The sequence below is a fragment of the Salvelinus alpinus genome, chromosome 2, assembly GCF_045679555.1.
Source record: "Salvelinus alpinus chromosome 2, SLU_Salpinus.1, whole genome shotgun sequence".
NCBI lineage: Eukaryota > Metazoa > Chordata > Actinopteri > Salmoniformes > Salmonidae > Salvelinus > Salvelinus alpinus.
The window spans coordinates 116,427,281-116,447,280 of NC_092087.1; the positions used below are offsets into that span (position 1 = coordinate 116,427,281).

Here is a 20,000-nt window from a genome sequence, read left to right on the forward strand (position 1 = left end):
TATTCCCCTCTATATGTTCCTTACCTCCTGTCTCTAGCTGGTATATATTCCCCTCTATATATTCCTTAACTCCTGTCTCCACTTGGTTTGAGCGTGTCTCTAGCTGGTATATATTCCCCTGTATATATTCCTTAACTCCTGTCTCCACGTGGTTTGAGCGTGTCTCTATGCTGGCGATTCTTCTGAACTGTGTGACGTTGGGGATGTTCCAGCCCTGTGACGACGTTCACTGTCTCAACAACCGCTGCTCCTTCCTGCAGGTAAGTTGACCTGCTCCTTCCTACAGGTAAGTTGACCTGCTCCTTCCTACAGGTAAGTTGACCTGCTCCTTCCTGCAGGTAAGTTGACCTGCTCCTTCCTACAGGTAAGTTGACCTGCTCCTTCCTGCAGGTAAGTTGACCTGCTCCTTACGTACAATGTACCCTTATTAACCCGTTTATATGTAAAATTGGCTCTATACTGCTGCATTTTGGATAAAAAGAGATCTAGGGTTTCATATGAGACAACAGTACAGACTTGTCATCAAGATGTTGAACAGAACCACTGATTGGTTGAAGGGTGAACCAGGAGATGTTGTCACGTTCTGACCTTTATTTTTCCTTTGTTTTGTCTTTATTTAGTATGGGCTTGGGGTGGGCAGTCTATGTTTTGTGTTTCTATGTTTAGGTTTCTGATTCTCAATCAGAGGCAGGTGTCGTTAGTTGTCTCTGATTGAGAATCATACTTAGGTAGCCTGGGTTTCACTTTTGGTTTGTGGTTGTTTGTTTCCTGTGTCAGTGTTTGTGTCACACGGGACTGTTTCGGTTATATTCATTTTGTTATTTTGTATTGTGTCATGTTCAGTTTATTCTATTAAAATCATGGACACTTACCACGCTGCGTTTTGGTCCGATCCCTGCTACACCTATGTTACGTTACATTACAGGAAGTAGAGGAGAATATTTTTAGGGTTTTGTGGGAAAACAGCAGTGCCAGTCCCAGTGGTGGGGTTAAAGGGTTCAGAGGTCAGAGACAGAATTATCCCAGAATGCACTCCTCTGGGGTTAAAACATTTCTGCTATAAACATCAATGTGAATTTAAATAACATTACATAAACAACTACAGTACTCACTGCTTTCCTCTGTCTGTCTGTCCGTCCGTCTGTCTGTCTTTGTGCATCTGTACATTCATTTGTGTGTGTCTCTCTCTTTGTGTGTGTGTGTGTGTGTGTGTGTGTGTGTGTGTGTGTGTGTGTGTGTGTGTGTGTGTGTGTGTGTGTGTGTGTGTGTGTGTGTGTGTGTGTGTGTGTGTGTGTGTGTGTGTGTGTGTGTGTCTGTGTGTGTCTCTGTGTGTGTGTATGTATATGTGTGTGTGTCTGTGTGTGTCTCTGTGTGTGTGTGTGTGTGTGTGTGTGTGTGTGTTAGGCGCTAGATGACGGTATCTTCGTGTTCTTCGCGGTGGAGATGCTGATGAAGATGGTGGCTCTGGGAGTTCTAGGTAGGTGACATCTTAAAGTGGAATTTCAAAGTTTAGAATAAAAAAAATATGAAAAATACCAGCTCTAAAACCTCTCATTCCTCCGACGGAGACGTTTCTATAATAGAACAGACCTAAATGTCCTCTCATTCTATCCCCAGACCATCAGACTGCTGAATAGACACCACTAGTCAGCTGTTTCTACCCCCAGACCATCAGACTGCTGAATAGACACCACTAGTCAGCTGTTTCTACCCCCAGACCATCAGGCTGCTGAATAGACACCACTAGTCAGCTGTTTCTACCCCCAGACCATCAGACTGCTGAATAGACACCACTAGTCAGCTGTTTCTACCCCCAGACCATCAGGCTGCTGAATAGACACCACTAGTCAGCTGTTTCTACCCCCAGACCATCAGACTGCTGAATAGACACCACTAGTCAGCTGTTTCTACCCCCAGACCATCAGGCTGCTGAATAGACACCACTAGTCAGCTGTTTCTACCCCCAGACCATCAGGCTGCTGAATAGACACCACTAGTCAGCTGTTTCTACCCCCAGACCATCAGGCTGCTGAATAGACACCACTAGTCAGCTGTTTCTACCCCCAGACCATCAGGCTGCTGAATAGACACCACTAGTCAGCTGTTTCTACCCCCAGACCATCAGACTGCTGAATAGACACCACTAGTCAGCTGTTTCTACCCCCAGACCATCAGGCTGCTGAATAGACACCACTAGTCAGCTGTTTCTACCCCCAGACCATCAGACTGCTGAATAGACACCACTAGTCAGCTGTTTCTACCCCCAGACCATCAGACTGCTGAATAGACACCACTAGTCAGCTGTTTCTACCCCCAGACCATCAGACTGCTGAATAGACACCACTAGTCAGCTGTTTCTACCCCCAGACCATCAGGCTGCTGAATAGACACCACTAGTCAGCTGTTTCTACCCCCAGACCATCAGGCTGCTGAATAGACACCACTAGTCAGCTGTTTCTACCCCCAGACCATCTGGCTGCTGAATAGACACCACTAGTCAGCTGTTTCTACCATCAGACCATCAGACTGCTGAATAGACACCACTAGTCAGCTGTTTCTACCACCAGACCATCAGACTGCTGAATAGACACCACTAGTCAGCTGTTTCTACCCCCAGACCATCAGACTGCTGAATAGACACCACTAGTCAGCTGTTTCTACCCCCAGACCATCAGGCTGCTGAATAGACACCACTAGTCAGCTGTTTCTACCCCCAGACCATCAGACTGCTGAATAGACACCACTAGTCAGCTGTTTCTACCCCCAGACAATCAGACTGCTGAATAGACACCACTAGTCAGCTGTTTCTACCCCCAGACCATCAGACTGCTGAATAGACACCACTAGTCAGCTGTTTCTACCCCCAGACCATCAGACTGCTGAATAGACACCACTAGTCAGCTGTTTCTACCCCCAGACCATCAGACTGCTGAATAGACACCACTAGTCAGCTGTTTCTACCCCCAGACAATCAGACTGCTGAATAGACACCACTAGTCAGCTGTTTCTACCCCCAGACCATCAGGCTGCTGAATAGACACCACTAGTCAGCTGTTTCTACCCCCAGACCATCAGACTGCTGAATAGACACCACTAGTCTGCTGTTTCTACCCCCAGACCATCAGGCTGCTGAATAGACACCACTAGTCAGCTGTTTCTACCATCAGACCATCAGGCTGCTGAATAGACACCACTAGTCAGCTGTTTCTACCCCCAGACCATCAGGCTGCTGAATAGACACCACTAGTCAGCTGTTTCTACCCCCAGACCATCAGGCTGCTGAATAGACACCACTAGTCAGCTGTTTCTACCATCAGGCTGCTGAATAGACACCACTAGTCAGCTGTTTCTACCCCCAGACCATCAGACTGCTGAATAGACACCACTAGTCAGCTGTTTCTACCCCCAGACCATCAGACTGCTGAATAGACACCACTAGTCAGCTGTTTCTACCCCCAGACCATCAGGCTGCTGAATAGACACCACTAGTCAGCTGTTTCTACCCCCAGACCATCAGACTGCTGAATAGACACCACTAGTCAGCTGTTTCTACCCCCAGACCATCAGACTGCTGAATAGACACCACTAGTCAGCTGTTTCTACCATCAGGCTGCTGAATAGACACCACTAGTCAGCTGTTTCTACCCCCAGACCATCAGGCTGCTGAATAGACACCACTAGTCAGCTGTTTCTACCCCCAGACCATCAGGCTGCTGAATAGACACCACTAGTCAGCTGTTTCTACCCCCAGACCATCAGGCTGCTGAATAGACACCACTAGTCAGCTGTTTCTACCCCCAGACCATCAGGCTGCTGAATAGACACCACTAGTCAGCTGTTTCTACCATCAGGCTGCTGAATAGACACCACTAGTCAGCTGTTTCTACCCCCAGACCATCAGACTGCTGAATAGACACCACTAGTCAGCTGTTTCTACCCCCAGACCATCAGACTGCTGAATAGACACCACTAGTCAGCTGTTTCTACCCCCAGACCATCAGGCTGCTGAATAGACACCACTAGTCAGCTGTTTCTACCCCCAGACCATCAGGCTGCTGAATAGACACCACTAGTCAGCTGTTTCTACCCCCAGACCATCAGACTGCTGAATAAACACCACTAGTCAGCTGTTTCTACCCCCAGACCATCAGGCTGCTGAATAGACACCACTAGTCAGCTGTTTCTACCATCAGGCTGCTGAATAGACACCACTAGTCAGCTGTTTCTACCCCCAGACCATCAGACTGCTGAATAGACACCACTAGTCAGCTGTTTCTACCCCCAGACCATCAGACTGCTGAATAGACACCACTAGTCAGCTGTTTCTACCCCCAGACCATCAGGCTGCTGAATAGACACCACTAGTCAGCTGTTTCTACCCCCAGACCATCAGGCTGCTGAATAGACACCACTAGTCAGCTGTTTCTACCCCCAGACCATCAGGCTGCTGAATAGACACCACTAGTCAGCTGTTTCTACCCCCAGACCATCAGACTGCTGAATAAACACCACTAGTCAGCTGTTTCTACCCCCAGACCATCAGACTGCTGAATAGACACCACTAGTCAGCTGTTTCTACCATCAGACCATCAGGCTGCTGAATAGACACCACTAGTCAGCTGTTTCTACCCCCAGACCATCAGGCTGCTGAATAGACACCACTAGTCAGCTGTTTCTACCCCCAGACCATCAGACTGCTGAATAGACACCACTAGTCAGCTGTTTCTACCATCAGGCTGCTGAATAGACACCACTAGTCAGCTGTTTCTACCCCCAGACCATCAGACTGCTGAATAGACACCACTAGTCAGCTGTTTCTACCCCCAGACCATCAGGCTGCTGAATAGACACCACTAGTCAGCTGTTTCTACCCCCAGACCATCAGGCTGCTGAATAGACACCACTAGTCAGCTGTTTCTACCCCCAGACCATCAGACTGCTGAATAGACACCACTAGTCAGCTGTTTCTACCCCCAGACCATCAGGCTGCTGAATAGACACCACTAGTCAGCTGTTTCTACCCCCAGACCATCAGACTGCTGAATAGACACCACTAGTCAGCTGTTTCTACCCCCAGACCATCAGACTGCTGAATAGACACCACTAGTCAGCTGTTTCTACCCCCAGACCATCAGACTGCTGAATAGACACCACTAGTCAGCTGTTTCTATCCCCAGACCATCAGGCTGCTGAATAGACACCACTAGTCAGCTGTTTCTATCCCCAGACCATCAGACTGCTGAATAGACACCACTAGTCAGCTGTTTCTACCCCCAGACCATCAGGCTGCTGAATAGACACCACTAGTCAGCTGTTTCTACCCCCAGACCATCAGGCTGCTGAATAGACACCACTAGTCAGCTGTTTCTACCCCCAGACCATCAGACTGCTGAATAAACACCACTAGTCAGCTGTTTCTACCCCCAGACCATCAGGCTGCTGAATAGACACCACTAGTCAGCTGTTTCTACCATCAGGCTGCTGAATAGACACCACTAGTCAGCTGTTTCTACCCCCAGACCATCAGACTGCTGAATAGACACCACTAGTCAGCTGTTTCTACCCCCAGACCATCAGACTGCTGAATAGACACCACTAGTCAGCTGTTTCTACCCCCAGACCATCAGGCTGCTGAATAGACACCACTAGTCAGCTGTTTCTACCCCCAGACCATCAGGCTGCTGAATAGACACCACTAGTCAGCTGTTTCTACCCCCAGACCATCAGGCTGCTGAATAGACACCACTAGTCAGCTGTTTCTACCCCCAGACCATCAGACTGCTGAATAAACACCACTAGTCAGCTGTTTCTACCCCCAGACCATCAGACTGCTGAATAGACACCACTAGTCAGCTGTTTCTACCCCCAGACAATCAGACTGCTGAATAGACACCACTAGTCAGCTGTTTCTACCCCCAGACCATCAGGCTGCTGAATAGACACCACTAGTCAGCTGTTTCTACCCCCAGACCATCAGACTGCTGAATAGACACCACTAGTCTGCTGTTTCTACCCCCAGACCATCAGGCTGCTGAATAGACACCACTAGTCAGCTGTTTCTACCATCAGACCATCAGGCTGCTGAATAGACACCACTAGTCAGCTGTTTCTACCCCCAGACCATCAGGCTGCTGAATAGACACCACTAGTCAGCTGTTTCTACCCCCAGACCATCAGGCTGCTGAATAGACACCACTAGTCAGCTGTTTCTACCATCAGGCTGCTGAATAGACACCACTAGTCAGCTGTTTCTACCCCCAGACCATCAGACTGCTGAATAGACACCACTAGTCAGCTGTTTCTACCCCCAGACCATCAGACTGCTGAATAGACACCACTAGTCAGCTGTTTCTACCCCCAGACCATCAGGCTGCTGAATAGACACCACTAGTCAGCTGTTTCTACCCCCAGACCATCAGACTGCTGAATAGACACCACTAGTCAGCTGTTTCTACCCCCAGACCATCAGACTGCTGAATAGACACCACTAGTCAGCTGTTTCTACCATCAGGCTGCTGAATAGACACCACTAGTCAGCTGTTTCTACCCCCAGACCATCAGGCTGCTGAATAGACACCACTAGTCAGCTGTTTCTACCCCCAGACCATCAGGCTGCTGAATAGACACCACTAGTCAGCTGTTTCTACCCCCAGACCATCAGGCTGCTGAATAGACACCACTAGTCAGCTGTTTCTACCCCCAGACCATCAGGCTGCTGAATAGACACCACTAGTCAGCTGTTTCTACCATCAGGCTGCTGAATAGACACCACTAGTCAGCTGTTTCTACCCCCAGACCATCAGACTGCTGAATAGACACCACTAGTCAGCTGTTTCTACCCCCAGACCATCAGACTGCTGAATAGACACCACTAGTCAGCTGTTTCTACCCCCAGACCATCAGGCTGCTGAATAGACACCACTAGTCAGCTGTTTCTACCCCCAGACCATCAGGCTGCTGAATAGACACCACTAGTCAGCTGTTTCTACCCCCAGACCATCAGACTGCTGAATAAACACCACTAGTCAGCTGTTTCTACCCCCAGACCATCAGGCTGCTGAATAGACACCACTAGTCAGCTGTTTCTACCATCAGGCTGCTGAATAGACACCACTAGTCGGCTGTTTCTACCCCCAGACCATCAGACTGCTGAATAGACACCACTAGTCAGCTGTTTCTACCCCCAGACCATCAGACTGCTGAATAGACACCACTAGTCAGCTGTTTCTACCCCCAGACCATCAGGCTGCTGAATAGACACCACTAGTCAGCTGTTTCTACCCCCAGACCATCAGGCTGCTGAATAGACACCACTAGTCAGCTGTTTCTACCCCCAGACCATCAGGCTGCTGAATAGACACCACTAGTCAGCTGTTTCTACCCCCAGACCATCAGACTGCTGAATAAACACCACTAGTCAGCTGTTTCTACCCCCAGACCATCAGACTGCTGAATAGACACCACTAGTCAGCTGTTTCTACCATCAGACCATCAGACTGCTGAATAGACACCACTAGTCAACTGTTTCTACCCCCAGACCATCAGGCTGCTGAATAGACACCACTAGTCAGCTGTTTCTACCCCCAGACCATCAGGCTGCTGAATAGACACCACTAGTCAGCTGTTTCTACCCCCAGACCATCAGACTGCTGAATAGACACCACTAGTCAGCTGTTTCTACCATCAGGCTGCTGAATAGACACCACTAGTCAGCTGTTTCTACCCCCAGACCATCAGACTGCTGAATAGACACCACTAGTCAGCTGTTTCTACCCCCAGACCATCAGGCTGCTGAATAGACACCACTAGTCAGCTGTTTCTACCCCCAGACCATCAGGCTGCTGAATAGACACCACTAGTCAGCTGTTTCTACCCCCAGACCATCAGACTGCTGAATAGACACCACTAGTCAGCTGTTTCTACCCCCAGACCATCAGGCTGCTGAATAGACACCACTAGTCAGCTGTTTCTACCCCCAGACCATCAGACTGCTGAATAGACACCACTAGTCAGCTGTTTCTACCCCCAGACCATCAGACTGCTGAATAGACACCACTAGTCAGCTGTTTCTACCCCCAGACCATCAGACTGCTGAATAGACACCACTAGTCAGCTGTTTCTATCCCCAGACCATCAGGCTGCTGAATAGACACCACTAGTCAGCTGTTTCTATCCCCAGACCATCAGACTGCTGAATAGACACCACTAGTCAGCTGTTTCTACCCCCAGACCATCAGGCTGCTGAATAGACACCACTAGTCAGCTGTTTCTACCCCCAGACCATCAGGCTGCTGAATAGACACCACTAGTCAGCTGTTTCTACCCCCAGACCATCAGACTGCTGAATAAACACCACTAGTCAGCTGTTTCTACCCCCAGACCATCAGGCTGCTGAATAGACACCACTAGTCAGCTGTTTCTACCATCAGGCTGCTGAATAGACACCACTAGTCAGCTGTTTCTACCCCCAGACCATCAGACTGCTGAATAGACACCACTAGTCAGCTGTTTCTACCCCCAGACCATCAGACTGCTGAATAGACACCACTAGTCAGCTGTTTCTACCCCCAGACCATCAGGCTGCTGAATAGACACCACTAGTCAGCTGTTTCTACCCCCAGACCATCAGGCTGCTGAATAGACACCACTAGTCAGCTGTTTCTACCCCCAGACCATCAGGCTGCTGAATAGACACCACTAGTCAGCTGTTTCTACCCCCAGACCATCAGACTGCTGAATAAACACCACTAGTCAGCTGTTTCTACCCCCAGACCATCAGACTGCTGAATAGACACCACTAGTCAGCTGTTTCTACCATCAGACCATCAGACTGCTGAATAGACACCACTAGTCAGCTGTTTCTACCCCCAGACCATCAGACTGCTGAATAGACACCACTAGTCAGCTGTTTCTACCCCCAGACCATCAGACTGCTGAATAAACACCACTAGTCAGCTGTTTCTACCCCCAGACCATCAGACTGCTGAATAGACACCACTAGTCAGCTGTTTCTACCCCCAGACCATCAGACTGCTGAATAGACACCACTAGTCAGCTGTTTCTACCCCCAGACCATCAGACTGCTGAATAGACACCACTAGTCAGCTGTTTCTACCCCCAGACCATCAGGCTGCTGAATAGACACCACTAGTCAGCTGTTTCTACCCCCAGACCATCAGGCTGCTGAATAGACACCACTAGTCAGCTGTTTCTACCCCCAGACCATCAGACTGCTGAATAAACACCACTAGTCAGCTGTTTCTACCCCCAGACCATCAGGCTGCTGAATAGACACCACTAGTCAGCTGTTTCTACCATCAGGCTGCTGAATAGACACCACTAGTCGGCTGTTTCTACCCCCAGACCATCAGACTGCTGAATAGACACCACTAGTCAGCTGTTTCTACCCCCAGACCATCAGACTGCTGAATAGACACCACTAGTCAGCTGTTTCTACCCCCAGACCATCAGGCTGCTGAATAGACACCACTAGTCAGCTGTTTCTACCCCCAGACCATCAGGCTGCTGAATAGACACCACTAGTCAGCTGTTTCTACCCCCAGACCATCAGGCTGCTGAATAGACACCACTAGTCAGCTGTTTCTACCCCCAGACCATCAGACTGCTGAATAAACACCACTAGTCAGCTGTTTCTACCCCCAGACCATCAGACTGCTGAATAGACACCACTAGTCAGCTGTTTCTACCATCAGACCATCAGACTGCTGAATAGACACCACTAGTCAACTGTTTCTACCCCCAGACCATCAGGCTGCTGAATAGACACCACTAGTCAGCTGTTTCTACCCCCAGACCATCAGGCTGCTGAATAGACACCACTAGTCAGCTGTTTCTACCCCCAGACCATCAGACTGCTGAATAGACACCACTAGTCAGCTGTTTCTACCATCAGGCTGCTGAATAGACACCACTAGTCAGCTGTTTCTACCCCCAGACCATCAGACTGCTGAATAGACACCACTAGTCAGCTGTTTCTACCCCCAGACCATCAGGCTGCTGAATAGACACCACTAGTCAGCTGTTTCTACCCCCAGACCATCAGGCTGCTGAATAGACACCACTAGTCAGCTGTTTCTACCCCCAGACCATCAGACTGCTGAATAGACACCACTAGTCAGCTGTTTCTACCCCCAGACCATCAGGCTGCTGAATAGACACCACTAGTCAGCTGTTTCTACCCCCAGACCATCAGACTGCTGAATAGACACCACTAGTCAGCTGTTTCTACCCCCAGACCATCAGACTGCTGAATAGACACCACTAGTCAGCTGTTTCTACCCCCAGACCATCAGACTGCTGAATAGACACCACTAGTCAGCTGTTTCTATCCCCAGACCATCAGGCTGCTGAATAGACACCACTAGTCAGCTGTTTCTATCCCCAGACCATCAGACTGCTGAATAGACACCACTAGTCAGCTGTTTCTACCCCCAGACCATCAGGCTGCTGAATAGACACCACTAGTCAGCTGTTTCTACCCCCAGACCATCAGGCTGCTGAATAGACACCACTAGTCAGCTGTTTCTACCCCCAGACCATCAGACTGCTGAATAAACACCACTAGTCAGCTGTTTCTACCCCCAGACCATCAGGCTGCTGAATAGACACCACTAGTCAGCTGTTTCTACCATCAGGCTGCTGAATAGACACCACTAGTCAGCTGTTTCTACCCCCAGACCATCAGACTGCTGAATAGACACCACTAGTCAGCTGTTTCTACCCCCAGACCATCAGACTGCTGAATAGACACCACTAGTCAGCTGTTTCTACCCCCAGACCATCAGGCTGCTGAATAGACACCACTAGTCAGCTGTTTCTACCCCCAGACCATCAGGCTGCTGAATAGACACCACTAGTCAGCTGTTTCTACCCCCAGACCATCAGGCTGCTGAATAGACACCACTAGTCAGCTGTTTCTACCCCCAGACCATCAGACTGCTGAATAAACACCACTAGTCAGCTGTTTCTACCCCCAGACCATCAGACTGCTGAATAGACACCACTAGTCAGCTGTTTCTACCATCAGACCATCAGACTGCTGAATAGACACCACTAGTCAGCTGTTTCTACCCCCAGACCATCAGACTGCTGAATAGACACCACTAGTCAGCTGTTTCTACCCCCAGACCATCAGACTGCTGAATAAACACCACTAGTCAGCTGTTTCTACCCCCAGACCATCAGACTGCTGAATAGACACCACTAGTCAGCTGTTTCTACCATCAGACCATCAGACTGCTGAATAAACACCACTAGTCAGCTGTTTCTACCCCCAGACCATCAGACTGCTGAATAGACACCACTAGTCAGCTGTTTCTACCCCCAGACCATCAGACTGCTGAATAGACACCACTAGTCAACTGTTTCTACCCCCAGACCATCAGGCTGCTGAATAGACACCACTAGTCAGCTGTTTCTACCCCCAGACCATCAGGCTGCTGAATAGACACCACTAGTCAGCTGTTTCTACCCCCAGACCATCAGACTGCTGAATAGACACCACTAGTCAGCTGTTTCTACCATCAGGCTGCTGAATAGACACCACTAGTCAGCTGTTTCTACCCCCAGACCATCAGACTGCTGAATAGACACCACTAGTCAGCTGTTTCTACCCCCAGACCATCAGGCTGCTGAATAGACACCACTAGTCAGCTGTTTCTACCCCCAGACCATCAGGCTGCTGAATAGACACCACTAGTCAGCTGTTTCTACCCCCAGACCATCAGACTGCTGAATAGACACCACTAGTCAGCTGTTTCTACCCCCAGACCATCAGGCTGCTGAATAGACACCACTAGTCAGCTGTTTCTACCCCCAGACCATCAGACTGCTGAATAGACACCACTAGTCAGCTGTTTCTACCCCCAGACCATCAGACTGCTGAATAGACACCACTAGTCAGCTGTTTCTACCCCCAGACCATCAGACTGCTGAATAGACACCACTAGTCAGCTGTTTCTATCCCCAGACCATCAGGCTGCTGAATAGACACCACTAGTCAGCTGTTTCTATCCCCAGACCATCAGACTGCTGAATAGACACCACTAGTCAGCTGTTTCTACCCCCAGACCATCAGACTGCTGAATAGACACCACTAGTCAGCTGTTTCTACCCCCAGACCATCAGGCTGCTGAATAGACACCACTAGTCAGCTGTTTCTACCATCAGACTGCTGAATAGACACCACTAGTCAGCTGTTTCTACCCCCAGACCATCAGACTGCTGAATAGACACCACTAGTCAGCTGTTTCTACCATCAGACTGCTGAATAGACACCACTAGTCAGCTGTTTCTACCCCCAGACCATCAGGCTGCTGAATAGACACCACTAGTCAGCTGTTTCTATCCCAGACCATCAGACTGCTGAATAGACACCACTAGTCAGCTGTTTCTACCCCCAGACCATCAGACTGCTGAATAGACACCACTAGTCAGCTGTTTCTACCCCCAGACCATCAGGCTGCTGAATAGACACCACTAGTCAGCTGTTTCTACCCCCAGACCATCAGGCTGCTGAATAGACACCACTAGTCAGCTGTTTCTACCCCCAGACCATCAGACTGCTGAATAGACACCACTAGTCAGCTGTTTCTACCCCCAGACCATCAGGCTGCTGAATAGACACCACTAGTCAGCTGTTTCTACCCCCAGACCATCAGGCTGCTGAATAGACACCACTAGTCAGCTGTTTCTACCCCCAGACCATCAGGCTGCTGAATAGACACCACTAGTCAGCTGTTTCTACCCCCAGACCATCAGACTGCTGAATAAACACCACTAGTCAGCTGTTTCTACCCCCAGACCATCAGACTGCTGAATAGACACCACTAGTCAGCTGTTTCTACCATCAGACCATCAGACTGCTGAATAGACACCACTAGTCAACTGTTTCTACCCCCAGACCATCAGGCTGCTGAATAGACACCACTAGTCAGCTGTTTCTACCCCCAGACCATCAGGCTGCTGAATAGACACCACTAGTCAGCTGTTTCTACCCCCAGACCATCAGACTGCTGAATAGACACCACTAGTCAGCTGTTTCTACCATCAGGCTGCTGAATAGACACCACTAGTCAGCTGTTTCTACCCCCAGACCATCAGACTGCTGAATAGACACCACTAGTCAGCTGTTTCTACCCCCAGACCATCAGGCTGCTGAATAGACACCACTAGTCAGCTGTTTCTACCCCCAGACCATCAGGCTGCTGAATAGACACCACTAGTCAGCTGTTTCTACCCCCAGACCATCAGACTGCTGAATAGACACCACTAGTCAGCTGTTTCTACCCCCAGACCATCAGGCTGCTGAATAGACACCACTAGTCAGCTGTTTCTACCCCCAGACCATCAGACTGCTGAATAGACACCACTAGTCAGCTGTTTCTACCCCCAGACCATCAGACTGCTGAATAGACACCACTAGTCAGCTGTTTCTACCCCCAGACCATCAGACTGCTGAATAGACACCACTAGTCAGCTGTTTCTATCCCCAGACCATCAGGCTGCTGAATAGACACCACTAGTCAGCTGTTTCTATCCCCAGACCATCAGACTGCTGAATAGACACCACTAGTCAGCTGTTTCTACCCCCAGACCATCAGGCTGCTGAATAGACACCACTAGTCAGCTGTTTCTACCCCCAGACCATCAGCCTGCTGAATAGACACCACTAGTCAGCTGTTTCTACCCCCAGACCATCAGACTGCTGAATAAACACCACTAGTCAGCTGTTTCTACCCCCAGACCATCAGGCTGCTGAATAGACACCACTAGTCAGCTGTTTCTACCATCAGGCTGCTGAATAGACACCACTAGTCAGCTGTTTCTACCCCCAGACCATCAGACTGCTGAATAGACACCACTAGTCAGCTGTTTCTACCCCCAGACCATCAGACTGCTGAATAGACACCACTAGTCAGCTGTTTCTACCCCCAGACCATCAGGCTGCTGAATAGACACCACTAGTCAGCTGTTTCTACCCCCAGACCATCAGGCTGCTGAATAGACACCACTAGTCAGCTGTTTCTACCCCCAGACCATCAGGCTGCTGAATAGACACCACTAGTCAGCTGTTTCTACCCCCAGACCATCAGACTGCTGAATAAACACCACTAGTCAGCTGTTTCTACCCCCAGACCATCAGACTGCTGAATAGACACCACTAGTCAGCTGTTTCTACCATCAGACCATCAGACTGCTGAATAGACACCACTAGTCAGCTGTTTCTACCCCCAGACCATCAGACTGCTGAATAGACACCACTAGTCAGCTGTTTCTACCCCCAGACCATCAGACTGCTGAATAGACACCACTAGTCAACTGTTTCTACCCCCAGACCATCAGGCTGCTGAATAGACACCACTAGTCAGCTGTTTCTACCCCCAGACCATCAGGCTGCTGAATAGACACCACTAGTCAGCTGTTTCTACCCCCAGACCATCAGACTGCTGAATAGACACCACTAGTCAGCTGTTTCTACCATCAGGCTGCTGAATAGACACCACTAGTCAGCTGTTTCTACCCCCAGACCATCAGACTGCTGAATAGACACCACTAGTCAGCTGTTTCTACCCCCAGACCATCAGGCTGCTGAATAGACACCACTAGTCAGCTGTTTCTACCCCCAGACCATCAGGCTGCTGAATAGACACCACTAGTCAGCTGTTTCTACCCCCAGACCATCAGACTGCTGAATAGACACCACTAGTCAGCTGTTTCTACCCCCAGACCATCAGGCTGCTGAATAGACACCACTAGTCAGCTGTTTCTACCCCCAGACCATCAGACTGCTGAATAGACACCACTAGTCAGCTGTTTCTACCCCCAGACCATCAGACTGCTGAATAGACACCACTAGTCAGCTGTTTCTATCCCCAGACCATCAGGCTGCTGAATAGACACCACTAGTCAGCTGTTTCTATCCCCAGACCATCAGACTGCTGAATAGACACCACTAGTCAGCTGTTTCTACCCCCAGACCATCAGACTGCTGAATAGACACCACTAGTCAGCTGTTTCTACCCCCAGACCATCAGGCTGCTGAATAGACACCACTAGTCAGCTGTTTCTACCATCAGACTGCTGAATAGACACCACTAGTCAGCTGTTTCTACCCCCAGACCATCAGACTGCTGAATAGACACCACTAGTCAGCTGTTTCTACCATCAGACTGCTGAATAGACACCACTAGTCAGCTGTTTCTACCCCCAGACCATCAGGCTGCTGAATAGACACCACTAGTCAGCTGTTTCTATCCCAGACCATCAGACTGCTGAATAGACACCACTAGTCAGCTGTTTCTACCCCCAGACCATCAGACTGCTGAATAGACACCACTAGTCAGCTGTTTCTACCCCCAGACCATCAGGCTGCTGAATAGACACCACTAGTCAGCTGTTTCTACCCCCAGACCATCAGGCTGCTGAATAGACACCACTAGTCAGCTGTTTCTACCCCCAGACCATCAGACTGCTGAATAGACACCACTAGTCAGCTGTTTCTACCCCCAGACCATCAGGCTGCTGAATAGACACCACTAGTCAGCTGTTTCTACCCCCAGACCATCAGGCTGCTGAATAGACACCACTAGTCAGCTGTTTCTACCCCCAGACCATCAGACTGTTGAATAGACACCACTAGTCAGCTGTTTCTACCCCCAGACCATCAGGCTGTTGAATAGACACCACTAGTCAGCTGTTTCTACCCCCAGACCATCAGACTGCTGAATAGACACCACTAGTCAGCTGTTTCTACCCCCAGACCATCAGAATGCTGAATAGACACCACTAGTCAGCTGTTTCTACCATCAGGCTGCTGAATAGACACCACTAGTCAGCTGTTTCTACCCCCAGACCATCAGGCTGCTGAATAGACACCACTAGTCAGCTGTTTCTACCCCCAGACCATCAGGCTGCTGAATAGACACCACTAGTCAGCTGTTTCTACCCCCAGACCATCAGGCTGCTGAATAGACACCACTAGTCAGCTGTTTCTACCCCCAGACCATCAGACTGCTGAATAGACACCACTAGTCAGCTGTTTCTACCCCCAGACCATCAGACTGCTGAATAGACACCACTAGTCAGCTGTTTCTACCCCCAGACCATCAGTCTGCTGAATAGACACCACTAGTCAGCTACTTGCTCCCACTGTCTCCCTCCTACCCCCCGGACCCTGTACATGTGACTAATAAACTCTAAACTAAAACTCTGTCTTATTGGTTGTAGCTTCCCCACAGTTAAATGAACCACCTTCAGTTTAATCTCACTGAGCAAAGACTTTATGCATATATATATATATATATATATATATATATATATATATATATATATGTATATATATATATATATTATATAGTACATGTTTGATTATTTAATGTATTATGTTAACTCCTCAAATACTGTGGAGTGAAACTTTAATTATTATTGTGATATTATTTAAATCATGTTTAACTCTAATTAATTAATATTATTAATATAACATGATTTAAATACATGTTTCTACCTGTATTTAATTAATATTATTAATATAACATGATTTACATACAAGTTTCTATCTATATTTAATTAATATTATTAATATAACATGATTTAAATACAAGTTTCTTTCTGTATTTAATTAATATTATTATTATAACATGATTTAAATACATTTTTCCACCTGTTTTTAATTGATAATATTAATTTAACATGATTTAAATACATGTTTCTACTTGTATTTAATTAATATTATTAATATAACATGATTTAAATACAAGTTTCTATCTGTTTTTAATTAATATTATTATTATTACATGATTTAAATACATTTTTCCACCTGTTTTTAATTGATATTATTAATTTAACATGATTTAAATACATGTTTCTACCTGTATTTAAATAATATTATTATTAACCGTGTAGGTCAGAAGGGTTACCTTGGCGACACCTGGAACAGACTGGACTTCTTCATCGTTATCGTCGGGTCAGTGTTGGACAGACACACACACACACACACACACACACACACACACACACACACACACACACACACACACACACACACACACACACACACACACACACACACACACACACACAAACACAAACAAACAAACAAACAAACAAACAAACACTTGGGTTTCCCAGACGCAGATTAAACCTAGTCCTGAAGTAAAAGGCTTGGGTTTCCCAGACGCAGATTAAACCTAGTCCTGGACTAAAAGGCTTGGGTTTCCCAGACGCAGATTAAACCTAGTCCTGGACTAAAAGGCTTGGGTTTCCCAGACGCAGATTAAACCTAGTCCTGGACTAAAAGGCTTGGGTTTCCCAGACGCAGATTAAACCTAGTCCTGGACTAAAAGGCTTGGGTTTCCCAGACGCAGATTAAACCTAGTCCTGGACTAAAAGGCTTGGGTTTCCCAGACGCAGATTAAACCTAGTCCTTTACTAAAAGACTTGGGTTTCCCAGATGAAGATTAAACCTGGTCCTTTACTAAAAGGCTTGGGTTTCCCAGACGCAGATTAAATCTAGTCCTTGACTAAAAGGCTTGGGTTTCCCAGACGCAGATTAAACCTAGTCCTGGACTAAAAGGCTTGTGTTTCCCAGACGCAGATTAAACCTAGTCCTGGACTAAAAGGCTTGGGTTTCCCAGATGCAGATTAAACCTAGTCCTGGACTAAAATGCTTGGGTTTCCCAGACGCAGATTAAACCTAGTCCTGGACTAAAAGGCTTGGGTTTCCCAGACGCAGATTAAACGTAGTCCTGGACTAAAAGGCTTTGGTTTCCCAAACGCAGATTAAACCTAGTCCTGGACTAAAAGGCTTTGGTTTCCCAGACGCAGATTAAACCTAGTCCTGGACTAAAAGGCTTGGGTTTCCCAGATGCAGATTAAACCTAGTCCTGGACTAAAAGGCTTGGGTTTCCCAGACGCAGATTAAACCTAGTCCTGGACTAAAAGGCTTGGGTTTCCCAGATGCAGATTAAACCTAGTCCTTTACTAAAAGACTTGGGTTTCCCAGATGAAGATTAAACCTAGTCCTTTACTAAAAGGCTTGGGTTTCCCAGACGCAGATTAAATCTAGTCCTTGACTAAAAGTTTTGGGTTTCCCAGACGCAGATTAAACCTAGTCCTGGACTAAAAGGCTTGTGTTTCCCAGACGCAGATTAAACCTAGTCCTGGACTAAAAGGCTTGGGTTTCCCAGATGCAGATTAAACCTAGTCCTGGACTAAAAGGCTTGGGTTTCCCAGATGCAGATTAAACCTAGTCCTGGACTAAAAGGCTTGGGTTTCCCAGACGCAGATTAAACCTAGTCCTGGACTAAAAGGCTTGGGTTTCCCAGACGCAGATTAAACCTAGTCCTGGACTAAAAGGCTTTGGTTTCCCAGACGCAGATTAAACCTAGTCCTGGACTAAAAGGCTTGGGTTTCCCAGATGCAGATTAAACCTAGTCCTGGACTAAAAGGCTTGTGTTTCCCAGATGCAGATTAAACCTAGTCCTGGACTAAAACGCTTGGGTTTCCCAGATGCAGATTAAACCTAGTCCTGGACTAAAAGGCTTGTGTTTCCCAGATGCAGATTAAACCTAGTCCTGGACTAAAACGCTTGGGTTTCCCAGATGCAGATTAAACCTAGTCCTTTACTAAAAGGCTTGGGTTTCCCAGATGCAGATTAAACCTAGTCCTGGACTAAAATGCTTGGGTTTCCCAGACGCAGATTAAACCTAGTCCTGGACTAAAAGGCTTGGGTTTCCCAGACGCAGATTAAACCTAGTCCTGGACTAAAAGGCTTTGGTTTCCAGACGCAGATTAAACCTAGTCCTGGACTAAAAGGCTTTGGTTTCCCAGACGCAGATTAAACCTAGTCCTGGACTAAAAGGCTTGGGTTTCCCAGATGCAGATTAAACCTAGTCCTGGACTAAAAGGCTTGGGTTTCCCAGACGCAGATTAAACCTAGTCCTGGACTAAAAGGCTTGGGTTTCCCAGACGCAGATTAAACCTAGTCCTTTACTAAAAGACTTGGGTTTCCCAGATGAAGATTAAACCTAGTCCTTTACTAAAAGGCTTGGGTTTCCCAGACGCAGATTAAATCTAGTCCTTGACTAAAAGTTTTGGGTTTCCCAGACGCAGATTAAACCTAGTCCTGGACTAAAAGGCTTGTGTTTCCCAGACGCAGATTAAACCTAGTCCTGGACTAAAAGGCTTGGGTTTCCCAGATGCAGATTAAACCTAGTCCTGGACTAAAAGGCTTGGGTTTCCCAGACGCAGATTAAACCTAGTCCTGGACTAAAAGGCTTGGGTTTCCCAGACGCAGATTAAACCTAGTCCTGGACTAAAAGGCTTTGGTTTCCCAGACGCAGATTAAACCTAGTCCTGGACTAAAAGGCTTGGGTTTCCCAGATGCAGATTAAACCTAGTCCTGGACTAAAAGGCTTGTGTTTCCCAGATGCAGATTAAACCTAGTCCTGGACTAAAACGCTTGGGTTTCCCAGATGCAGATTAAACCTAGTCCTGGACTAAAAGGCTTGTGTTTCCCAGATGCAGATTAAACCTAGTCCTGGACTAAAACGCTTGGGTTTCCCAGATGCAGATTAAACCTAGTCCTTTACTAAAAGGCTTGGGTTTCCCAGATGCAGATTAAACCTAGTCCTGGACTAAAAGGCTTGGGTTTCCCAGACGCAGATTAAACCTAGTCCTGGACTAAAAGGCTTGTGTTCCCCAGATGCAGAATAAACCTAGTCCTGGACTAAAAGGCTTGTGTTTCCCAGATGCAGATTAAACCTAGTCCTGGACTAAAAGGCTTGGGTTTCCCAGACGCAGATTAAACCTAGTCCTGGACTAAAAGGCTTGGGTTTCCCAGACGCAGATTAAACCTAGTCCTGGACTAAAAGGCTTGGGTTTCCCAGACGCAAATTAAACCTAGTCCTGGACTAAAAGGCTTGTGTTTCCTAGACGCAGATTAAACCTATTCCTGGACTAAAAGGCTTGGGTTTCCCAGA

At 47.8% G+C, this 20,000-nt stretch overlaps 1 protein-coding gene across 1 annotated transcript in view; it reads left to right on the forward strand.

Annotated features, from left to right (window-relative positions):
* The window catches only part of LOC139542274 (voltage-dependent T-type calcium channel subunit alpha-1H-like), a 98,147-nt gene that overhangs the window by 113 nt on the left and 78,034 nt on the right, over positions 1 to 20,000 (forward strand). Inside the window, exons 1-3 of the mRNA XM_071347507.1 lie at positions 1 to 260; positions 1,405 to 1,477; positions 16,924 to 16,984. The exon at positions 1 to 260 is cut by the window's left edge and continues 113 nt beyond it. Coding sequence (XP_071203608.1) covers positions 168 to 260; positions 1,405 to 1,477; positions 16,924 to 16,984 — 227 coding nt within the window. The 5' untranslated portion in view covers positions 1 to 167. The remainder of the gene's footprint in view (positions 261 to 1,404; positions 1,478 to 16,923; positions 16,985 to 20,000) is intronic.